General features: G+C 47.3%; 1 protein-coding gene across 1 annotated transcript in view; it reads right to left on the bottom strand.

Annotated features, from left to right (window-relative positions):
• COG6 (component of oligomeric golgi complex 6) overlaps positions 1 to 24,905 on the bottom strand; it is a 229,994-nt gene that overhangs the window by 72,256 nt on the left and 132,833 nt on the right. The window contains exons 9-11 of the mRNA XM_082246503.1: positions 17,411 to 17,539; positions 16,846 to 16,937; positions 5,583 to 5,647 (exon numbers count right to left, since the gene is read on the bottom strand). Of these exons, the coding sequence (XP_082102629.1) occupies positions 5,583 to 5,647; positions 16,846 to 16,937; positions 17,411 to 17,539 (286 nt within the window). The remainder of the gene's footprint in view (positions 1 to 5,582; positions 5,648 to 16,845; positions 16,938 to 17,410; positions 17,540 to 24,905) is intronic.

Raw genomic sequence — 24,905 nt, 5'->3', positions numbered from 1 at the left:
AAAAGCTTGCCAGGACCAGAGATCCCAGCAAGGAACTTAGGTCCTTACTCCTGACTAGGCAGAAAAAAACTGACATCCTATAGCAGGGAGAGAGAGGATATACCCCCTGGGACTGCCCATAGGTGTGGCCAGAACTTTTTTCCTGCCTAGTGTCCTACTCCTGTAGGGGGCAGTATAACCCTATGGATATCAAGATATCAGTCCTGCGTCTGTCAATGAGCGACAGAGAAAACACATTTTTAGTGGAACTTCTGACAATGTTTGTCTCACAGGCACTGGAAGGTAACTTCTCCCCTATGAAAACATATGCCATATGTGGAAATTATTTTTTTTTTTTCATAGGGATGGGGGTAGGGGAGCGTTTTTTACAAGACTTAGTAGTTGAAGACTGAAGGATCTGTTTTAAGGGGTTTTTAAAGTGGAAGTAAAAACCCTGCTATCGTTTTCAGCCAAGGAAGCTGCCATCGCAGCCTCGGTTTAATCTGCAATTGTCATGATGCTGCACATGTGATCCCTTATGATGTCAGCCATTGGATGGTTTGACAGTTCGGTAGAGAGTACAACCAATGTGACAGCTAGCATTTACGGTATGCCGGGAATGTTAACTGTTTTTTTAAACCATCAAACCAATGGGTTTACTTCCACTTAAGGCCCCTTTCGCACTTCTGTGACTTGCCCTGCAATTTGGGACTGCAAAGTCGCATGACAATTCGTACTCCATGATTTCCAATGGAGTACCATCCATATCTGTACGACTTCAAGTCGCAAAGAATTCAAAGTAGTCCCTTCACTACTTTGGGACGATTTTAATGTGTTTTAAGGTCCAAAGACATAGACATTGCTTCAAGTCCAGTCAAAATTGCAGCAAAATCACGACAAAAATCACACAACTTCTAGGTCACATAAGTGTGAAAGGGGCCTAAATAGCAGATGTTAGGTACGCAAATTTCCAAAATGCTGTCCTTACTCTCACAAATGCGTATAAAACACAAAGTGTGTTTTATACACATTTGTTTGAGACAGCCATTTGCTTTGCGTTGCCATCTTTTGAAAGTTGATGATCAGGTCTTGAAATTTAAGGCACTTCTAATGAGCACACGGGGGGGGGGGGTTGTAGGACGACACACAGGGGGGCTGGAGGAGGAGGACACAGGGAACAGCCAGGGATGATCGGTGTGGCGCGAGGGACAGCTGTGAGCACCAATTTCCCTGCATGATTTTAGCTGACAGCCACCGGAGCGGGAGGAGGAAAAGTTGCTGTCAGCTCAAAAAGCCATGCAGGGAGAATGGTGCTTACAACTGTCCCTCCTGCCGCACCAATCATCCCCGGCTGTGAAGCAGGGGATCATCCACATGTGCAGTGTGGGTCACAATGGGCGGGCCTTTGTGCACTGCACACAGGAGATGCAGACATCTAAACATTTTTTACCTTAATGCAAGAAATGCATTAAGGTAAAAAATGATTAGGCTTTACAACCACTTTAAGTAATAATATCAGTGTTCAATATCTTAGTGCTAGCTTTTAAATCATACTTGAGGGTGGCAAACAAGCTGAAAACAGTTAGGGAGCACTTTATATGAAGCATGAAAAGCAAATTATATGAAGCATGAAAAGCTTCTGCCTACCAGATCAAGCCCACAACAAAGCTAAAACCATTGGGTGTGTTAAAGCTACATTCTTTAAAATGAAAATTCCCACAGCGATGTAAACAATACTGTTCCTATACACACAAAAATAACCTTGAATGTGACTATGTTATCATTCTTTAATTAAACTGGATACGCAGAAATGACAGTTTGAAGAACGACGATAGCATTAGAATGTGGCCTTCTGGTGTTTTCAAAGTAATAGCTTCAAAAACAGTTTGAAAGGGACAACTTTGTTTTCACTTGTCCCCCGGTCAGCAATACTAAAATGATGGGAAAATACGTATGTTCATTACTTGACTATTACTGCATTAACACCTGAAAATAAAATAAATCTGCTTTCACTGCAAAACTAAAGGCTACAAACACTGAAAAACTAGGCTACTGACTTTTCAATGGGGTAAACCATGAATTTATGGAATTTTCTTCAATTCAGTCTAATTGCTTCATGTGTTATTTTTTTAGCTTACTTCTCAATAAAAAAAAATGCATTTGGCATGTTGCTTTTCTGCCTTGTGGGTGCCAGTATTATTTCTTCAAACACATACCCTTGTTCCATTGACAATACTAGGTTTATCCAATATATGCAAAGTGCAGTCACCCAAAACAACTAATCAGATTTTAGTTTCCTGCAGGGATATCAATAAAAGATTACATTTTGATTCCTAGAACTATCCTAGTAACTGCACTTAGAATAGCCATTGTAAACTTGCAAAATTGTTTTTTTGCAGAAAAATATCCGGAGTCCATATATTATGTAGCCATATTATATCACAGCCACTCCCCTTTAAATACTGGAGAGACTGCTCAAAGCAAGCCTGTGCCCAAAGCATGGAAACACAAGCTGTAGCCCCAATAGTAATGATTAGAAATAAGTACCTTAAAAATAAAGTACGCACATTTTTTTCTTCTTGAACAGGGGTCTCCAAACTTTCTAAACAAAGGGTCAATTTACAGTCCTTCAGGCATTAGGAGGGCCAAACTGTGGCCACTGAGAGTAGAAAATGCCCCAAAGTCAAATATTTAAGTCATATATTTAAAGCGTAACTCCACTTTTGTTGAGAAAAAAAACATTCCCCTCTGGGTGATCTGTGTAAGGATTTTAACAAACTTTGTTGCAGATTCCTACCTTTCGTTATTCTAAAGAAATCCCTGTTTGTTCCTCTGTGCCGAGTGGGTCAAATGGGAATGGTTTCATAATTGTCTATCAGCTGTGGCAGCTGCAGAGCACTAATGAGGAAATCTACTGGGTCTGCATCTCTTTAGGTGTGTTCCTACTGGGAGTATGTCCCCAAAAACTGACATTTTTGTTGTAGGGGATGCAAGAAATCTGACTTGTACTTTAGGCAGACTTCTGGGAAAATTGGTGAGCCAATCTCACAAGCAGGAAATTATGTTTCTGGGGTGTGGTCAGTACACATTCTGTGTACAGAACAGCTCCAGGTAGCCATATTGCATTGTATTTTCAGAAAATGACAACAGCTGCAGATTGAAAAGGAAAGGTAATTTTCACTAACATTCAATTACAAAATGATTTGTGCCACAATTGTATGCGCTATATTGTTTTTTCTTTATTTGCTATTTTTTTTTGTCCGGGGGGGGGGGGAGTGTCCATCCAAGCAGCCGCATCCTTAGGGGAGTTGAAGAAGCGCACAGTCTCGCCGTCCACCACCCGCAACTTGGCAGGTAAAAGCACACTGTATTTAATCCCCCGAGAGCGCAAGGAGGCCTTCACCGAATCATATGATTTGCGCATCTTTTGCGTTTCCACCGAATAATCCGGGAATAGCATGAGGCGGGTATTCTGGTACCGAAGCTCACCCAGGGCCCTCGCCGCCCAGAGGATTTCATCCCTGTCCCGGAAATGGAGTAGGCACAGGATGAGAGTGCGAGGGGGAGTCCCAGGTGGGCCCCGTTGGGGTGGGACTCGGTGCTCTACAGTAAAGTGAGGGGACAGGCGGGACGCCATATTCGCGCGCAGCGAGGACTTGCGACTGCTAGAGGCCACAGCGGGAGAAAGGGCCGGAATCCCCAGAGGAAAGTGGAGTTTCTTCCCTCCCTTCGCCCTCGATCTGGTCGGCATCCGCAGCAGGAAGAACCGGAGCAGGAGAAAAGAGCCGGGATATCAGCAGAGCTCCGGGGAAGACGTCTGCTCACGCCGCCATCTTAGCCACGCCCAATTTGCTATTTTTTTTCCCCACAGAAGTGGAGTTACCCTTTAAGTATGTAAATAATTCCTTAGGCTTGGTGGTCAGTGGGAGTAAAAAAACTATTATATAGCACTTGTGGCCAGTAGGAGGAGAAATAGTGTCCCATAATTTATATTGGTGCAAGAAATGGTTCCCCATCATTGGGGGGAATAGTATCCCAAAACTTGGTATTAGTAGGGGGAATTGTGTGCCATTTTTGGTGTCAGTGAGAGGAATTATGCCCCACTGTTGGTGTCAGTGGAAATAAATGGTGAATTATTGTTAGTTTCAGTGGGATGAATAGGGCCTCCTGTCAGTTAGAAGAATAGTCCAACCAGGGCTGGATAAAGGCAAGCAAAGGGCTGCATCAGCCTGTGGGCCATCATTTAGAGACCACTGCTCTAGAACCTAGAAAGCAAAGAGCTGTTGACAGCGCTGTGGATGCTGCAGTATTGAATTTCTTTAGAAGTGGGTGTAGAATGTCAATCATTCTTCTTTGATCTTGTGCCTGTACTCTGCTCCTGGGTTCTCCTAGGAAAAGTGCCTTTCAAGGTAATATGACCTCCACGCAGCTCTTGGGAGTGACCTCGCAGGTTGAGATATGATATTAAAGTGGAGTTCCACCCATTTTTGGAACTTTAGATCTATGTAATCCCCTTTAAAATGGCTTTTACCAATGGAAACTTTTTTTTTTTTGCTAGTAAATACCTTAATTTCGGCTTTATTCCTCCTCTCCTCACTTCCTGGTCCGATCGGCGATGAAGTCATTCGGCGATCCGCAGTGTCTGCTGGGATGTATTCTATTCCAGAAATCTCGCAGTAGCTGTATCTGTACTGAGCTGTGCCTGCCCCACCTCCGCCCCGCCTCCTCTCATTGAGTTGCATTGTATGAATGTATTAAGGCTGTTCTCTGCCCCGCCTCCGCCCCGCCTCCTCTCATTGAGTTGCATTGTATGAATGTATTAAGGCTGTTCTCTGCCCCGCCTCCGCCCCGCCTCCTCTCATTGAGTTGCATTGTATGAATGTATTAAGGCGGAGGCGGGGCAGAGAACGGCCTTAATACATTCATACAATGCAACTCAATGAGAGGAGGCGGGGCGGAGGCGGGGCAGAGGCGGGGCAGGCACGGCTCAGTACAGATACAGCTACTGCGAGATTTCTGGAATTGAATACATCCCAGCAGACACTGCGGATCGCCGAATGACGTCATCGCCGATCGGACCAGGAAGTGAGGAGAGGAGGAATAAAGCCGAAATTAAGGTATTTACTAGCAAAAAAAAAAAAAAAAAAAAAATAAAAAGTTTCCATTGGTAAAAGCCGTTTTAAAGGGGATTACATACAGCTATGTATTCCAACCTATTAAAAATGGGTGGAACTCCGCTTTAAGGTGGCTCATGTCATTCCTCTTGCTATGCCTTTTAAAAATACCCATATATAGGGGTGTCTGTAGGCTTGTTTCTGTTCCCTCTCACATGACAACTGTCTGGTAATCCCTAAACAGCAACTGTGAAAGCTATGTGCAAATTCAGCTTTACATTCAGAAGCTGAATTTGCAATCCTGTGCACAAAAATCCTGCCCAGGTATAATAACATCCCTCCTTTCCCAACAGCAAAAATGCAATGTGTACACTTTTGTTCAATGGTGTCACTGGTCACACTGTATATGACTGGATTTAAACATTTTGGAAAAAAAAAAAAAAAAACATATTATTGGGTTTTTTAAAAGGCAATTCAGCAATTATTCACCTTCAGTGGTCTGCAGACACCCTCAGTGATATGTCCCACTACTTCCTGGATATTATCCTCAACTCCTGCAATAAATGAGACAGAGACATTACCAATCCAACTGGCCAATCAGCTCCAGACACATTGCTAAATGCGTAACTGAATCAGAAACAGAGAAACAGGTTTGGAAATCAATATGTTGATGGACATATGACTGATCTTCGGTTATACAGAGACATTATTGAACTTGTTATTTTGGAGATCGAGAGTGCTGGTCACTTATTATTTATTATGTGGGGCTAATGTTGGTGCTGAGGTATTTGATTGACAACTGTGATGGTGATAATGAGCTTGCAGGCCAGAAAGTTGTGCATGGGGTATGTTACTGGGTAACAAACATAAATGGACTGGCGCAACAGGACTCAAAGGCGAACCTCAATGGCCTCCTGTAAATCATATGGGGAAATGAACGGACCTGAATGGTGTTTTGAAAAGTCCATAGAGTCCATAAGTGGACTCCTGAAGGCAGCTTAATCTCAAGTGGAGAAGAAAACTTGCAAGATACTCTAAGTGCAGTAGACTCTGTAATTTATTTGACATATACCAAACTGGGTACTCACAAGATTAAAAGAGTAAAAACATGGTGAATCTGGCTAAAACAATCGGTAGTTCCGATGCCTGGGCAAGGAGGGACTGATGTACTCCAAACGAATCCGTGTCTGACTGCGAGACTGCGAGAGTCAGCGATATCCGGACCCAAGGGACACCTACAGCGCCTCCGGCGGCGGACTTCCGCGTTGGACGTAGCGTGGGGCGTGAGGACATAGGCGAAGCGTTGTCGGAGCATGCGCTCCTTCCTCAGGCCTGAGGAAGGAGCGCATGCTCCGACACCGCGTCGCCTACGTCATCACGCCCCACGCTACGTCCAACCCGGAAGTCCGCCGCCAGAGGCGCTGTAGGTGTCCCTTGGGTCCGGATATCGCTGACTCTCGCAGTCTCGCAGTCAGACACGGATTCGTTTGGAGTACATCAGTCCCTCCTTGCCCAGGCATCGGAACTACCGATCATTTTAGCCAGATTCACCATGTTTTTACTCTTTTAATCTTGTGAGTACCCAGTTTGGTATATGTCAAATAAATTACAGAGTCTACTGCACTTAGAGTGGCGCTTTTCTTTTTTTCCATGTTACTGGGTACGGCTTTGGTCTTGGAGGAGTTCATTTTATAATGTGACAACTGACTTAAGTCCTCTAGAATATGGTGTAGTGTTAGGAAAGTGGTATGAGGGCTTGTAAGAGTAAGTAGAATATCATCTGCAAATATGGGATTTTTGTACTTAACCTAAAATCCATTTCTCTGAGTTCATCGACAGACACAGCACCCATCCCTCTATGAAGTTCTGGTACTTCTAATGCTGCTTACTACTCAGAGAAATGGATTTTACGGTAAGTACAAAAATCCAATTTTTCTCTTTCGTTCGTCTACGGACACAGCGCTCCAAAAATCCTAACTACTGGGACATCCAAATGCAGTGCCAAAAGGAAAATAAGGGGTGGGGAAGATAACCCAAGGCTAAACATAAGTGCTCTTAACCAGGACACAGGAGCCCCATCTGAAAAAAATAAAAGTTTAAAGAAAAACACCCCTCAAAAGGGAACAGTCCCTCTTAAACAGCAGCCTGCAAAACTTTGCAGGCCAAAAGAAGCATGAGCAGATGCCAAAGTATCTACCTTCTAGAATTATGTGAAGGTATGCACTGACAACCAAGTGGCTGCCTTGCAACCTTGCGATATTGATGCCGGATGATGGAAGGCCCAAGAAGAACTCAACGCCCGAGTAGAATGCGCCGTGACAAGGAAAGGTGGAACCTGACCTTTAGTGGAATAGGCCTGAGTCACTGTCTGTCTGATCCATCCGGAGATGGTAGCCAAAGAAGCGGCCAGCCCTTTTCTTGGTCCATCCGTAACCACAAAAAGCGAGTTTAACCTCCGAAAGGACTCAGTAGCTGCCAGATACACTCGAATCGCACGAACCACATGCAAGGTATGCAAAGCAATTTCCTTGGGATGAGCCGACTTGGGACAAGGAAGGCAACACAATGTCCTCTTTCAAATGGAATTCAGAGACAACTTTGGACAGAAATGATGGACAGGGACGAAGAACCACTTTATCCCTATGGACCACCAAATAGGGACTGCGACAGGATAATGCCACCAATTCCGATATCCTGTGGGCCAAGGTAATAGCCACCAAGAATGTTATCTTCTGGGATAATGTAGACAAGGGAATCTCCCGAATATTCTCAATGGAGGTTTCTGGAGAACCAAAAGCACTTAATTTAAATCCCATGGCGGCAAAAGAGACCGTAGAGGTGGAGCTAATGTCGAACCCCCTGAATGAAGGTACGAACTAAAGAGTGCGTGGCTAGGGGTCGCTGAAAGATGATTGCAAAGGCAGACACCTGGCCCTTGATGGTACCCAAGGGCAACTTCTGATCAATGCCCCGTTGAAGAAAGGTTAAGATCCGAGCCACAGAAAAGGATCAAGGATGAGCGCCAACCGACTTACACCAAGAAATGTACGCTTTCCACGTAGCATGGCATATCTTGCTGGAAGACGACTTCCTCACCTTCACCATAGTAGGGATCACTGATCCAGACAAACCTCTATCCCTCAGTACCTGGCTTTCAATAGCTAAGCCATAAAAACCAGTGACTGTAAAGCAGGATGGTAGATTAGCCTTTAGGGGCTTCCTCTCAGAGAAAACCAGTTGTCCCAAGGGACGTTTACGGCCACCAGGATGATTGGAAGATGCTTGCTCTTGATTCCTCGCAGGAACTGCGGATGAAGCCTGGGGCAAGAATGATACTGGCCGTACCATGGCCCGTGGACGCCTGCGTCATCTGTCAGAGGACCCGTGACCTTGTCACAAACTTTGGTATCCTCCTGTGGAGCCGAACCTGCTAAAGGAGCTGCATGTAGTACTGTGCAAACAGAACTGTCTTGAAGATGGATACCACCAGACTCAGAACCTGTATGCAAATCGGGAGAAAGAGCTGCCTGTGTGACAGCAGCCGGTGAACCACGGCCTGTGGTTCCTGAAATTTGTCCAGAGGAAGGACCACCCTGATAAGAATTAAAATCAGACCTAGGTAAATCAATTCCCTGGACAGGGATAGGAGAGACCTTTGGAGGTTCGGACATCACCTGAACCTTTGCAGGAATCAAATCCACACAAGGAGACTTAGGACCTAAAAAACCTGAAAAGAACAAACTTCGCCCCCCTTTCTGGGTACCCTCACAAGAAACATTTTGCACTCACAAAAGAAGTGCACAGGGCCGGAAACCAGTGAAGATGCCCCCCCCCACCCCAATAATGGGTGAGGGCAGACTTTCATGCTGAAGGGGTCTTGTCTGCTGGTCCGGGGAAGCTAGCTCTAGGCTTACTAGACCAAGGTTGTTTGGAACCTCCTGGAGACGACTTAAAAGATCTATTTCCCTTATTCTCTGTCCCAGAAGCACAAAATAATTTTCTATGGGCTGAGGAGAGCCCCCATCTGTGACGAGGCTTCTTTCCCTTTCCTGAAATGTGGAAGGAAGGCACTCTTCCCCCCCCCCCCCCCCGTGATACCCTTAACGATGTCATCCAGGGTAGCCCCAAACAGGCAATCGCCTTGAAAGGACAGATCAATGAGAGCTTTCTTAGAGGCTTGGTCTGCAGACCAATTCTTAAGCCACAGCATGCGTCTAATCATCACCGCTGAAACAAAGTTTGGACAGCACAGGAGCTGTATCCAAAGCTGCATCACAAATAAACTGCAGCCCATAGACCTACTGGTCCGCTAAATCAACATAAGCAGCGGGGACCTACTCATGCCCCAGTCCCTGGCGCAAAAGCTTGGCCCATTCAGTTAGGGTCTGAGAGACCAGGGCTGGGGCAAAGACTGGCCACAATACCGAACCAGTCATAGTAAACACGCTGCATGCCACAGCCTCCACTTTCCTGTCAGCCTGGTCCTTAAAAGGACGGAGACTCCTCTACTGGGATCATGGTTGCTTTATTCAACCTGAAAACAGGAGAGTCCACCCACTGGTAAACTAGTCCACTTTTTAAACGTGACTCCACAAAAGGGTAACTTACAGCAAAACGTTTGCGGACCACAACGTTGTTTCAATTCCTTACAGGACAATCTGTCAAAATAAGGCACATAAGGAAACACCTTTGGAGTACGAGGTGACTTATATGTGCCAAACAACACAGCCACGTCCGTGGCTACATCAATTTTTTAAAGTCTCACGCACTGCAGTGATAAATGAGTCTACCAGCTGCTGCGACCATGAAGGAATCATCCTCACTATCGGATGGATCTGGGGGTGTGATATTAAGTCCCCCTGGACGAGCCGTGTCCACAGCGGCATCAGGTTTGGAATCAAATGTGACAGACTGAGCAGGGGAAGGCTGGGGACGCTTGCTTCTGGGCCTTTGCCCACATGCCACTTCCACCCGGGACACTAAGGAATGCAGGACCGCCGTGAGTGCAACCATGGGAAGCTGGGGTTCCGAGGGACCTGCCACCTCCATGAGGGGGTCAGTGGGGGAGATGTGACCCTGAGGCTCCATAAGGAAAGGAAGACCTTGCAGTACAAAAAACAATCTTTTGGCACTACTAAAGGATCCCCTCAAGGTTTAGGGTACCTATCAGCAGAGAGAAAGAGATAACAGGGACCCCCAAGGACTTGCCCTACTGACAGGAGGAGCGCCGAGAATTCGAACCCAGCATCGTCATGGATGCCATCCCTGTTTATATGTCCCGGGCACAGGAAGAGAAAACTGAGGAGGAAGAGGAGGAGTTTTGGCATCCCCACGAGGCTTCGGTCGTCTCCAGCATCTCCAGGACTAAGGAAAAATGGCCCCTGTGACATCATCGGGCTACACAAACATGGCTGCCAAAAGGAGACCAGCCTGACTAAGGGAAAATGGCCACCATCTGCTACAAAATGCAGAAGCATGCTGCCAGGATCTTCCCTGCATCCTCTGCAAGGGGACCCCCCGCAAAGGTAGGAGAGACTCTGCTGCGCACTCTGCACTGGGACCCCCCTGCACTATACCCACACTATACCCACACTGCAAACAGAAGGGCATGCACCTAGGGGTCTCCTACACTGGGACCCCTCCAGACTATCTGGGCAGGACACACACTATCCCAGGGGTTACCGCTGTCTTCTCTACCTTTGGACCCCCACCAGATTCTAGGTCCAGACAGGGGGGAAAGGGAGTGGGGAAGCCCAGTTAACTGAGGGATTTAAGGATGGGAGGAAGGAACCTGCAGGCAGGTCTGACCGTCCCTGAAGGTTACTCCCGTCCACCCCAAAAAAACGCCAAAAAGGGAAGAGGGGGGACTGTACTTACCCTTCCATGGTGCGGGTAACACTCCAGACAGAATCCTCGTCACCGAAGTAGGGGAGCTGTTGGCTAAGGGACCGCTGCGACTCAGACTCATGCCCGATCGTATGCGACCCTGCGAGATGCTTAACTCGTGGGCCAGGCTCTGTCCGTGAGGCTATGTCGTGGCTGAACTAGCTGCAGTCTGCATGCACTCACTTGCTGGGCTGGGGGGACCACTGGATCTAAATTACCCAGCCCGTTTGCAAGCCTGGCAGTTGATTGTAGATCTCCCGAAAAATAAAAATAAATTAAAAAGATGGAAGGAAGGTTCTGCCTAGTCCAACTCTTGGAGGAAGCAATATAACCCAGTAGTTATGATTTATGGAGCGCTGTGTCCGTCGATGAACGAAAGAGAAAAAGGGAATTTATATTCTTTATGTCTGATATGAATAACACATATATTCTCATTAGATTGGATAGCCCCACCTAACAGTTCTAAACAAAGAATAAACAATAAGAGAGATAACAGGCATACCTGTCTTGTACCACTGTTCATTGTGAAAGTAAAGGACATTGCATGAGTGAATTTAACTTGCAATAAGGAAAAAAAATAGGGCTTGGAGTGCTTTAAAAAAATAGGCCTTTTAGACCAAAATGTTGTAGAGTAGAAAACATATACGGTGATCCAAGTCCATTAAAGGCTTTGTGAGCATCTTGACACACAAACAGGGTGGGGTGGCATGTTGGTTTATCACATTATCAACCACCTGTCAGGCTAACACAAAACCGACTTGATCTTTATTTTTAAGTCTAAGGCCTCATGCACACTGGACGTTTTTACAGCTGCTGTTAGCAGCGTCAGACGTTTTTTTTTGCAGCTGCAGAACGCCCATCCATGTTATTCTATGGCCTCATGCACACATAGAGCTTTTAGGAGCTCCAAGTGGCATAGGCGTTTTACAGCTCCAAAAAAAACCCAGGAACTGTGGGTTCAGGAGCTCCAGCGTCAAGCTGCAAAAAACGTCTGACGCTGCTAAAGGCTCCATAAGGCTCCATAACGTTGCTTAACGTGCGTTAAGCCACGTTATACGTTTTTTTTTCTTCCATTCAAAATCAATGGTTCCCTATGGGAGCCTATTGATTTGAATGGAAGTCCCACCGCAGGTCGGATCGGGGTGATCCGACTTGCGGTGCGACCTGCACTGTGAGAATCTTGAGGGGGAACTCCACGCCAAAATGGGGAAAAAAACGGCGTGGGGTTCCCCCCCAGGTTCCAAACCAGGCCCTTCGGATCTGGTATGGAATTTGAGGGTAGCCCCGCGCCGAAAAAACGGCGTGGGGTCCCCCCCAAAATCCATACCAGACCCTTATCCGAGCATGCAGTCCGGCATGCCAGGAAAGGGGAGGGGACGAGCGAGCGGCCCCACCCCCCCTGGATCATACCAGGCCACACGCCCTCAACATGGGGGGGGGTGTGGGTGCTTTGGGGCAGGGGGGGCTCTGCACCCCGCACCTCAAAGCACCTTGCCCCCATGTTGATGAGGACAAGGGCCTCATCCCCACAACCCTGGCCGGTGGTTGTGGGGGTCTGCGGGCAGGGGGCTCATCGGAATCTGGAAGCCCCCTTTAACAAGGGGGCCCCCGATCCCGGACCCCCTCCCTATGTGAATGGGTATGGGGTACACTGTACCCCTACTCATTCACCCCATAAAAGGCAGTGTATGGAAATAACGACAGGAGACGTTTTGGAAAATTTATTAAAAATCTTCATCCGGCTCTTGTCCTCTCCGGGGGTCTTCTCCTCTCCGAGGGTCTTCTGCTCTTTTGCTGTCCGCCCTTCTTGTCTTCTCCTCTCCGGGGTCTTCTGCTGTCTTCTGCTGTCTTCTGCTCTTTTGCTGTCCGCCCTTCTTGTCTTCTCCTCTCCGGGGGTCTTCTGCTGTCTTCTCCTCTCCGGGGGTCTTCTGCTGTCCGCCCTTCTGCTGTCCAATCTTCTTGTCTTCTCCTCTCCGGTCTTTTGCTCTTTTGCTGTCGGCTGTCCTTCTTCCTCCGGTCCTCCTCCTCCGACGTCTTCAGCCATTATGCCGGCCTCTGGTCTCTGCAGCTTATTATATAGCCATTAGGGGCGTGGTCGCCAGATGACGTCATCAGGAGACCACGCCCCCTTGTGTCACAGATGACGTCATCTGTGACACAAGGGGGCGTGGTCTCCCGATGACGCCATCTGGCGACCACGCCCCTAATGGCTATATAATAAGCTGCAGAGACCAGAGGCCGGCATAATCGCTGAAGACGTCGGAGGAGGAGGACCGGAGGAAGAAGGACAGCCGACAGCAAAAGAGCAAAAGACCGGAGAGGAGAAGACAAGAAGATTGGACAGCAGAAGGGCGGACAGCAGAAGACCCCCGGAGAGGAGAAGACAGCAGAAGACCCCCGGAGAGGAGAAGACAAGAAGGGCGGACAGCAAAAGAGCAGAAGACAGCAGAAGACAGCAGAAGACCCCGGAGAGGAGAAGACAAGAAGGGCGGACAGCAAAAGAGCAGAAGACCCTCGGAGAGGAGAAGACCCCCGGAGAGGACAAGAGCCGGATGAAGATTTTTAATAAATTTTCCAAAACGTCTCCTGTCGTTATTTCCATACACTGCCTTTTATGGGGTGAATGAGTAGGGGTACAGTGTACCCCATACCCATTCACATAGGGAGGGGGTCCGGGATCGGGGGCCCCCTTGTTAAAGGGGGCTTCCAGATTCCGATGAGCCCCCTGCCCGCAGACCCCCACAACCACCGGCCAGGGTTGTGGGGATGAGGCCCTTGTCCTCATCAACATGGGGGCAAGGTGCTTTGAGGTGCGGGGTGCAGAGCCCCCCCTGCCCCAAAGCACCCACACCCCCCCCATGTTGAGGGCGTGTGGCCTGGTATGATCCAGGGGGGGTGGGGCCGCTCGCTCGTCCCCTCCCCTTTCCTGGCATGCCGGACTGCATGCTCGGATAAGGGTCTGGTATGGATTTTGGGGGGGACCCCACGCCGTTTTTTCGGCGCGGGGCTACCCTCAAATTCCATACCAGATCCGAAGGGCCTGGTTTGGAACCTGGGGGGGAACCCCACGCCGTTTTTTTCCCCATTTTGGCGTGGAGTTCCCCCTCAAGATTCTCACAGTGCAGGTCGCACCGCAAGTCGGATCACCCCGATCCGACCTGCGGTGTGACTTCCATTCAAATCAATAGGCTCCCATAGGGAACCATTGATTTTGAATGGAGGCAGAAAAAAACGCTGCTAACAGCTACTGTGGCCAAACGTGCAATAACGCTAGTAGAAAAAGCTACTGAAAGCACGTTTTTACAGCTGCTGTTTCCCGGCGTTATGTAAACAGCTTTGGAGCACGTTTTTATGACGCCCTGTGTGCATGGAGCCTAAGTAGTATTTGAGAGAGTCTGCTAGTCAAAATCTTTGTAATTATTTTTTTAGTCAGAATAAAGGCCTATAGTTAGCTGGACGTGTGGTGTTTTCGCCAGGCTTAAGAGGTAATGTTATTGAAGAATCAAGGGACTGAGATTGGAGTATTTTCCCTTTAAGCTCAGAACTATAAAGATCAAGCAAGTGAGGCGCCAAATTGGGTAGAAAGAGTTTATAATAGGAGTAGGGGAGACCGTCAGGGTCAGGAGATTTGTGGTGAGGTATAATAATATATATATTTTTTACAAAAACAGAGACTCGATCCACCGATCCTCCATGCTAATGCCAAGCATTTGATCTCCTCTGGGGGACTGCACTTTATCAGCTTATCAATGACGGCATACTTAGTACATAAATAGCTATGTTACCATCTTTGTAAATTGACAAGCCATAAAGTCAGAATACTCTTATCAAGATCTGTACATATGTTTTTTTATATGTTCGTTTTGTTTTTAAATATTCTCTGCCACTGAGCACTTACAAATGTGATATCATTGTCTGACCACAAGATGGCGATAGTCTGCATTATGGGACAGCTGAAATCAATTGCCAAAAAAATCAGGACTTCTATTTATTCTGCCCAAAGAGACTACACCATTTTAAGTTCTGAAGAAGCGTGCGCAGGGCACGCGAAACTAGTCAACTGGTCGACGCCAGCACCTGACAGGCACAGTAGGAAGCTTACCTACCTTCTAGAGGACCAGCACGGCACACCCACGTGGGACGCCAGAAGCAAGCAGCGCCGCAGGAGCGGTGGCATCTCACTGCCTGATACAGAGCATCGGAGTGAGAGAGCTTCCCGGCTGCACTTCCGGAGGTCTGAGCACCGGCCAGGGTGAGCATCCCACTGCAAGGGACAAGAGGAGACACACCATCCACTGTGAGTAGATGACTGATCAGAGGTACTGGACTTCTTCATCCCACATTTGAGTCAATCAGAGAGGTAAGGTGAGCGATACGATCCCCACACACAGACACTGTATGTTACATATCCTTGATGGACTGACCCAGGATTATGGATGGATCACCGCTATTAAACCCTTTTTCCTCTGACTAGGTGGGCCCCATCCCTGATCAGTATCACTACACACACTTTAGGACAGGTATATCCTGTATCCCTATCTTTGCTGTGGTAATACCTCCCCAGTTCCGGATTGACCTGCTCCCTCCGTGCACCACAGGCTGAGACTGAAGTCCCATCAATACTTCATTGCCCCCGCCAACTGTAGATCCAGCAAGATTTTGTCCGTGTCCCATACCTACCGGGTGATACATACACCACCCCCATCACATGATTGGACTCTCTGTCCCTATGATTATGGAAGTGCCGAACAGTCCCTGAGATCTCCACAGGGAATCAGCAACTGTTTACATGTTGGGTGGCCACCCTTTTTATGTGTATATTTAGATTTGTGATATACCATATTCTTCCTCAATCTTAGATTGGTTGCAATTATATGCATTCTATATCACCCGAACATGGACAGTCCTTGCCTACCTTAAGCAGGTCCGTTTGCCCTCTGCCGGTCATTACCATACTCACCATTGAGCTTTTCCAAGGTACACACCATTTTTACTTAATTTGAATACAGAGCAGTAGACACCTCTACACACAGGGTTGAGCGAATTGGTGACTCAAATGATTTTATCATACGTCACCCGCTCCCCATAGTAAGCTCCTAAAACAGAACCCCAGTAGGTGCCACAGGTGCCAGGCAAGGTTGATGCATTTGCATTTCATGCACAACCGACACCGACCCGAGGGGTCGGCCATCAGCTACCGAGTCTCAATCTGTAACTAGGTAGTTTTTTATTTTTTGTATCTATCCTATTGATTTCCATATTTTTTGTATGTACTGCACCAAAATTTAATAAAGGTTATATTTTGTTTTTGCACAAACCAATCCCTGTGAGCTCTTCTTTAGCAACCTTCCAGAGAGGGTACCTTCCCTCTCTCTATCTCTGTGTTTTTGGTTACATGCCTGGTTGCGTAGGGTTCCCGGATCAAACTATCCGTATGGGTATGCTTCAATAAGGTCAGAATTTACTGACCTTAAGGCGACTGGATCCCATCCACAGCACAGCTTTTTATCCGTAGGTCCATTGTGGTGAGGTATACCTTTTATAATGGCTTTAGGCTCACTTTGCTGAGGCTTGTGGAGTTAAACCTAAGACCTATACATATTGGGTTCCATATCTACCTGTAGGGTCATCCATGCTATGACGGTCACTGATAATAACCCGGAGAAAAGAATAACTAGCCCCCCAATATTTCCATTTACTTTCTGTCCCAGATATACATTTCTGTCCGAGGGGCAACAATCAACAGGACAATAGATGAGAGGAAATCTTGCAATAGGGAACACAGACAGCAATTTTGACCTGACAGAGAGTCTAATTCTTCCCCACTCTCTACCCAAAACTACAGAAAAAGTATTTTCAGGCTCACCTTGGATGTTGACATGCTTCAGAAGTGATTCCAAGTGCTCTTTCTCTGATGCAGTAACCTGGTGAAGCCACGCCAACATATCCCCTGCGTACCTTTTTTAATTGAGGAAAAAAATAGTACATAATATTACATCAACCATAAAAAATGCAACATAGACCTTGCAATTTTAAAGCAGTCCTTGGACACATGCAATAATTTTCTGCAATGGTTTTATATCTTCCTATTCACTACTCATGTACCTTGCACCTGCTCAGCAGTGGTGCTGGCTTGTCTTCTGACATGTTTCCCCTAGATCCGTTTCACTGCCATTCTCCTCTACCTTCTATTCACCTATCAATCAACAAGCTGTTCATCTTTCTCTTTGTCTCACCTTAACTTAACGCTCCCTTTTACAGAATTAGGTGTGCTATAGATAATGTGTGTGTATGGAGGATAAGGGCAAAGCTTCAGAGTAATTGAAGCTGTGCTTGCTCTGAGATTTTCAGAAAGCTAGTAAGTACTGTATCACATCATGATTGAGTGCGGGTATACATGTTTGTTGATAGTGATGATATTCTTCAAATACCTCAATGGATCATGAGAATGCATCTCAATAGGTCTGGGGGTTCCACCAGGCCCACCTCTGGTGAGTGCATCAATAAACCCACGCACCACGGCACTCCTTCTCGCTGTTCCAAATTCATCCAATGTGTATCTGCCAACAAAAGAAAATGTTGAAGGGTTAGTCAAAATGTCCTTAAAACACTTCTCAATTACCCACAGTATTGGAGTCCTAAACAAACCCAAATCTCTCTGATAGTATAAAAGCATACAGAACTATGTCACTGCTGTATACAGCTTCTGTTTTAAGGGAATTCTGAGCATGCTCACACTTCTAAGTTTAGGTTCAACAGTAAGCACTAGGGACATAGGAGTGTAGTAACAGGTCATGTGATAACAGTGACAGCTTGTAATAGTAAAAGCTTGTAAAAAAAATCTGTTTCATTATACAGTGCATCCAGAAAGTACCGTATTCACAGCACTTTATTTTTTCCACATTTTGTTATATTACAGCCTTATTCCAAAATTGATTAAATTCATTATTTTCTTCAAAATTCTACAAACAACATAACCACAACGTGAAAGAAGTTTGTTTAAAATCTTTGCAAATTTATTAAAAATTAACAAGGAAAAAAGTCACATGTACATAAGTATTGCCATGACACTCCATTGAGCTCAGGTGCATTATGTTTCCACTGCTCATCCTTGAGATGTTTCTACAACTTTATTGGAATCCATCTGTGGTAAATTAAGTTGAATGGACATGATTTGGAAAGGCATACATCTGTCTATATAAGGTCCCACAGTTAACAGTGCATGTCAGAGCACAAACAAAGCCATGAAGTCCAAGGAATTGTCTGTATACCTCTGAGACAGGATTGTATTGATGCATAGATCTTGTAAAGGGCACAGAAAATGTTCTTCAGCATGGAAGGTCCCAATGAGAATAGTGGCCTCCATCATCCATAAATGAAGAAGTTTGGAACCACCAGGACTCTTCCAAGAGCGGGCTGCCCAGCCAAACTGAGTGATCAAGGAGAAGGGCCTTAGTCAGGGAGATCACCAAGAACCAGATGGTCACTCTGACATGAGTGCCAACGTTTCTCTGTGGAGAGAGGAGAACCTTCCAGAAGAACAACCATCTCTGCAGCACTCCATTAATCAGGCCTGTATGGTAGAATGGCCAGACAGAAGCCACTCCTTAGTAAAAGGCACGTGACAGCCCGTCTTGAGTTTGCCAAAAGACACCTGAAGGACTTTCAGACCATGACAAACAAAATTCTCTGGTCTGATGAAACAAAGATTGAACTCTTTGGCCTAATTGGCAAGTGTCATGTCTGGAGGAAACCAGGCGCCAGTCATCACCTGGCCATTACTATCCCTACAGTGAAGCATGGTGGTGGCAGCATCATGCTGTGGGATGTTTTTCAGCGGCAGGAACTTGAATACTAGTCAGGTTCGATGGAAAGATTAATGCAGCAATGTACAGGGACATCCTTGATGAAAACCTGCTCCAGAGTCTCTGGACCTCAGACTGGGGCAAAGGTTCATCTTCGAACAGGATAAAGACCCTAAACACACAGACAAGATAACAAAGGAGTGCCTACAGGACAACTCTGTGAATGTCCTTGAGTGGCCCAGACTTGAACCCGAGTGAACATCTCTAGAGAGATCTGAAAATGGCTGTGCACCGATGCTCCCCATCCAACCTGATGGAGCTTGAGAGGTCCTGCAAAGAAGAATGGGAGAAACAGCCCAAAAATAGGTGTGCCAAGCTGGTAGCATCATACTCAAAAAGACTTGATGCTATAATTGGTACCAAAGATGCTTCAACAAAGTATTACGCAAAGGCTATGAATATTTATGTACATGGGAATTTTTTATTTTTAATAAATTTGCAAAGATTTTAAACAAACTTCTTTCATGTTGTCCTTATGGAATATGGTTTGTAGAATTGTGAAGAAAAAAATTAATTTAATCCATTTTGAAATAATTGGATTTTTGTCTTACCGTAAAATCCTTTTCTCTGATGTTCTTTGACTGACACAGCTCCAGAATCTTCTTGACTATTGTGTTATGCAGCTCCCTACAGGAGTAGGACACTAGGCAGGAAAAAAACTTTACCACACCTATGGGGCTGTCCCAGGGGATACACTCCCTCATTCTGCTATAGCCATTCAGTTTTGTTGCAAGCGGTGGCAAAATATACCAACTCAATAGAGAGGGGTGGGTGCTGTGCTCGTCAATGAACATCAGAGAAAAATGGATTTTTGTAAAATCTTACCGTAAAATCCTTTTCTCTTAAGCTCATTGACAGACGTAGTCCTCGTTGATTAATAACAACTCGGGTTATACTGCCCTCTACAGGAGTAGGACTAGACAGGAAAGAAAACGTTCTGGCCACACCCTAGGGGCAGTCCCAGAGGGTATATCCTCTCACTTCCTGCTACAGCAAATCAGTTATGTCACAAAGCAGTGTTTAGAGAATTTAACCCAACCCAACTCAAAAACAGAGGGGCGGGTACTACGTCTGTCAATGAGCTTAAGAGAAAAGGATTTTACGGTAAGATTTTACAAAAATCCATTTTTCTCTGTCGCTCATTGACAGACGTAGTCCTCGTTGATTAATAACAACTCGGGACGTCCCAAAGCAGTACCACAAATGAGGGATGGGATAACAGAAATCAAAATCCAGAAGGCCCAACCGGAGCCAACCAGAAGCATCAAGGACTCATCGAGCAAAAAGATGAGACCTAAGTGAAAAACCCAACAAACCCTTGAGGTAGACCAACAGTCTCCTCAGATTGCGGCCTGCAGAACCTTGCGGCCAAAAGAGGCATCTGACGATGCCATCACATCAACTTTATAAAATGATGTAAAGGTATGAACCGACGATCAAGTCATCGCCTTGAAAACCTGGATCGCTGACGCCTGATGGCAGAAGACCCAGGAAACACTAGGCACCCGAGTAGAGTGCGCCTTAACAGGGAACGAAGGATTCCGACCCTTAATAGAATAAGCCTGTACCACCGTCTGACTGGTCCATCTAGAGATGGTCGCGGCAGACACAGGCAACCCCCTTCTAGGGCTATCCGTGATCACAAAAAAGTGAGTCCGTCTTACGAAACAAGTTCGTAGTAGTCAAGTGTACCCTGATTGTCTGAACCCCATCCAAGGAGTGTAATGCAAACTCCCAAGGATGGCTAGTCTTAGGACACGGGGAAGGTAACACAATATTTTTATTCAGATGAAAACTCTGAAAACCACTTTAGGAAGGAAGGATGGATTTCGGAAGAAGAACCACCTTCTCCCTATGAACCACCAGATCTGGGGAATGACAAGATAATGCGGCCAGTTCTGACACCCTGCGTGCAGAAGTAATGGCCACCAAGAAGGCCACCTTCTGGGATAATGTAAGCAAGGGAATCTCCCTAATATCTTCAAAGAGAAGTTTCTGAAGAACCGACAACACTAAATTAAGATCCCAGGCGGTAAGGGTGCACGCACTGGCGGAGCCAGATGTCGCACCCCCTGGATGAAATTCCGCACCAAGGAATGATTAGCAAAAGGTTTCTGAAAGAAGATTGCTAACACTGAAACCTGACCCTTGATAGTGCTCAAGGACAGTTTCTGCTCAACCCCTTGTTGCAGAAAGGCCAAGATTCGGGTCACCGAATAGGTATGTGGGGGAAATCCAAGATATTCACACCACGCAATATAAGACTTCCATGTGCTGGAAGTCGCTTTCCTTGCTTTAACTAGAGGTAGGAATAACTGAAGCTGACACTCCCTTGTCCTTCAGTACCTGGGTCTCAATGGCCAGGCCATTAAGCCAGCGATTGTAAAGCAAGATGGAAGATCGGTCCCTGAGAGGAAGTCTCCAAGGAGCGTCCGCGACTAGCCTCACCAAGTCGGCGTACCAGGCTCGACGAGGTCAGTCCGGAATTTCCAGAATAACTGGAATTCCCTCCACCTCTATCCTGCGAAGAAGTTCCCGCAGTAACTTGAGAGGATGGAAGGCATGCCGTAGCTGATATTGCCCCCACGGGGCGATCAGCGTTTCTGCTGCGTCCGCTAGAGGATCGCGGGTGCGAGCTACAAACCTCCGCACCTTCCTTTTGAGCCAAGGTGCCAACAGATCCACATCCGGGGTGCCCCAATGAAGGGACAGCTAGTGAAATACCTCTGGATGAAGAGGCCATACCCCTTGATCCAGAATCTGACGGCTGAAATAATCTGCCTGCCGATATCCCACCCCCGGAGTGAACACTGCGGGGAGATCCGGAACAAACCGTTCCATCCAACGAAAGATGCTAGTCGTTTCGATGGCCACCAGGACACTCTAAGTGCCCCTTTCTTGACATAAGTCACGACCGTGGCATTGTGCGATAGGATCCGAATCGGGCTGCTCTAGAGCTGCTCGGTCCAGTAAATCAGACACAATCTGATCGCTCTCAGTTCCGATACCCTATTGGTAACCTGGATACTATCGGAAGGAATGACTTCCCCTGGTTGAGCATCGGAGACTCCCTGGTCCGCTCGCTCAACCGGATCCGATTGTCCAGGGAATCGGAATTCTGATTCCATAAGAAAAGAATCTCCTTCAGGAGAATTCGGGTAAGAGACTGGGTATACGGTACTGCCTCTAAGAAGGCCACCATCAGTCCCAGCCAATTGACGGACAGCAACATCCGAATCGTTGACTGAACCTTCTGGAGTTTCTCCGCAAGGAGAAACCCTCTTGCCCAGGATGTATCCAACATTAGGCCCAGATAGTTCAGTCTCCTGGTGGGAACCAGGGATGATCTTTGGGAAAGCGAAGAAAACGCTGATGTCCTGCGATGATGGGGATATAAAGATAGGCATCCTAAATGTCTGTGGATGCCAGGAAATCCCCCTAATGCAGGGAGGCCACCACTGTTCGGATGGACTCCATTTTTCCCCAAGTCCAGAAATTGGACGCACCTTGCCCTCTTTCCTGGGCATTGTGAACAGGTTCGAATAGAACCCCTGAAACCGTTCAATGTTAGAAGGGAAGAATCGCACCAGTGGAAGTGATCGAAACTCGATCCTGTATCCTGACCGCATGACCTCGCGAACCCCTAGTCCGGGGTTCTGACAAGCCATGGATCCGGAAACCGGTGAAGACATCCCCCCACCCCAGAGATGGGTAGGGGCGCATCAGGCTGTATTCTTCAGGCTTGGCTGAGCCGGACTTTTTGTTTAGCCGACCAGCGCCCTTTGAAAACCCTCTGAAGGGGCTTTGGAGGGTTTCGCCTTATCGCCCGCCCTCGCGGAACGAACAAACTCTTTATGAGCAGAAAAGGAAGGTCCTCGTTAGTTACAAGGTCCTTTATCCTAGCAGTCTGTGGCAAGACAGTGCTCTTGCCCCCAGTGAGATCCTTTATAATCTCAACCAAACAAGCAATCCCCTTGAAAGGGAGATTAGCCAACCCATTCTTGAAACCAAACTAAATGGCAACCACTGGCCTAAGGGTTGACCCTATCAGGGAAAAAATTACGCGGGATTCCGCTTCCACTTTTTTGATCCACCGGATCCCTAAAGGACGCAGCGTCCTCCAACAGGATAACGGTGGCTTTATTTGGAAATTGGTGAGTCCACTGCTGGTGGTACCGTCTATCCTTAAAAGAGGGATTCCTCAAACGGATAGCGCCTAGCCATGCGTTTGGAAATAGCAGGGGTTCGTTTCAAACGACCCCATTTGGGTAAAGGAAAATCCTTTGCCCTTTTGGTAGGCTAACAAGTACCAAAAAGGAATTTCAGTCTCAGCTACCTCTGCCGGTGTAACCTCTAAAGGTTTCCCGGACGGACACAACTAGTGCATCCACCACTCTTGTGCTATGGCGGAGGCAGAAACGTTCTCCTCACTGCTGAGGAGACATTGCCTGAGACAACAGCCCCATAAGAGGGACCTGCAGCTGCATTGACCAGCTCCGAATCCGTATCTGAAGTATCAGATGAAAAATAGGGGTAGGCGGGGGTCGCTTCTTGACCCCCGTCCCTGACAAGCCACCTCCACCCGGGATACCAAAGACTCCAAAACTGCCGATAATGCATTCAAAACAAGTGGGGTACTGGAGGGTCCTGCGGCCACCTTGAGGGGATCAGGTGGGGATATATATGCGGCAGGGTCAATGATTATACAAGACATTTGCCAGCGACAAAAAAAAAAAAATGACAAAGTAAAAAATTTTTTTTTTTTTGTAATCCCCCAGCGCAACAGCGCCTCAGTGTTACCTGCCTTTTTGGACCCTACAGAGAGAGACCCCAAGGCTCATCCCTGATGCACAGAAGTTTTCTATCAGCCTGCTCAGTGCTGTCCTGTTACAGACAGGAAGTCTTTGGCCCTTTTTCCTGGGTAAAGGAGGCGGCTCCGCCCCTTAACACGCCTTCCGGTGCCTCCCCCTGGCTCCACGAGGTGTTTGGTCACCTCAAACATGGCCGCCCCCATGCTGGAGACACGAGGCTACGCCAATATGGCGGCCTCGTGCGATCTGCAAGACAATGGCGGCGGCCTGTTAGGATAGCGGCGGCTAGCAGCGGCCTACGGGATGTCTGTATTCGGCCTAGCGGCCTGCGAGAGCGGCGGTACAGGACCCTGGCGGGCCGCATGCGGTCCGTGGGTCCCACAAAACAGTGCTGTGCAGCCCGTGGAAGCTGGAGGAATGGCAATCTGGACTGCAGTACTCAGGCATAGGCATCAGCCTGTGTGCCTCTGACAGGTAGGATACCTCTTACTTCAATAGTAACGCCCTTTTAGTGCTGCCACTGACTTCAGTCATCCTTACAGTCTTACAATGACTTTAGATCGTCAGCTCCCAAACCAAGCCTCCCTAGTTATTTTTCACAAAAATCACACTCAAATTGGGGGATCTGTGACTTATTATAGGATAGAGGGGAGATCCATCCTACCATCCCAGAGAGGGGCCCGCGTCCACCACAAACCCGACAGGGGGAGAGGGGGAACATACTACTCACCATACCGGAACCAGGCAGGCGCCAACTCCTGACAGAACCCCTCTCCACCGGGGTGGGGGGGCTGTCGACCAATATGGATGCCGTGACTCTGTTGGTCATTGGCGTCCAGGCGAGACGTTTAACTCGCAGGGTCAGTCCCTGTCCAGTGGGACTATGTCGCGGCCGACCCAGCGCGGAGCTATGGCCTGCACGCGCTCGTAGGCTGAACTGGGGTGACCACTGGATCTCAACATCCAGCCCGTCGCCCAGTTCCAGCTTACTTGCTTGAAGATCTCATAGGAAACTGGAGAAAAGAGCTGTCTAAAAAATCTTTCTAAGAAAAAAATCCTGCCAGGACCGAAGATCCTAGCAAGGCATCTAGGTCCTTACTCCTAACTAGACAGAAAAAAACTGATTTGCTGTAGCAGGAAGTGAGAGGATATACCCTCTGGGACTGCCCCTAGGGTGTGGCCAGAACGTTTTCTTTCCTGTCTAGTCCTACTCCTGTAGAGGGCAGTATAACCCGAGTTGTTATTAATCA

This window comes from Pelophylax lessonae (assembly GCF_965119305.1).
Source record: "Pelophylax lessonae genome assembly, chromosome: 2".
NCBI lineage: Eukaryota > Metazoa > Chordata > Amphibia > Anura > Ranidae > Pelophylax > Pelophylax lessonae.
The sequence above is the reverse complement of the archived record's forward strand: the minus strand, read 5'-3'. Positions and strand labels throughout refer to the sequence as shown.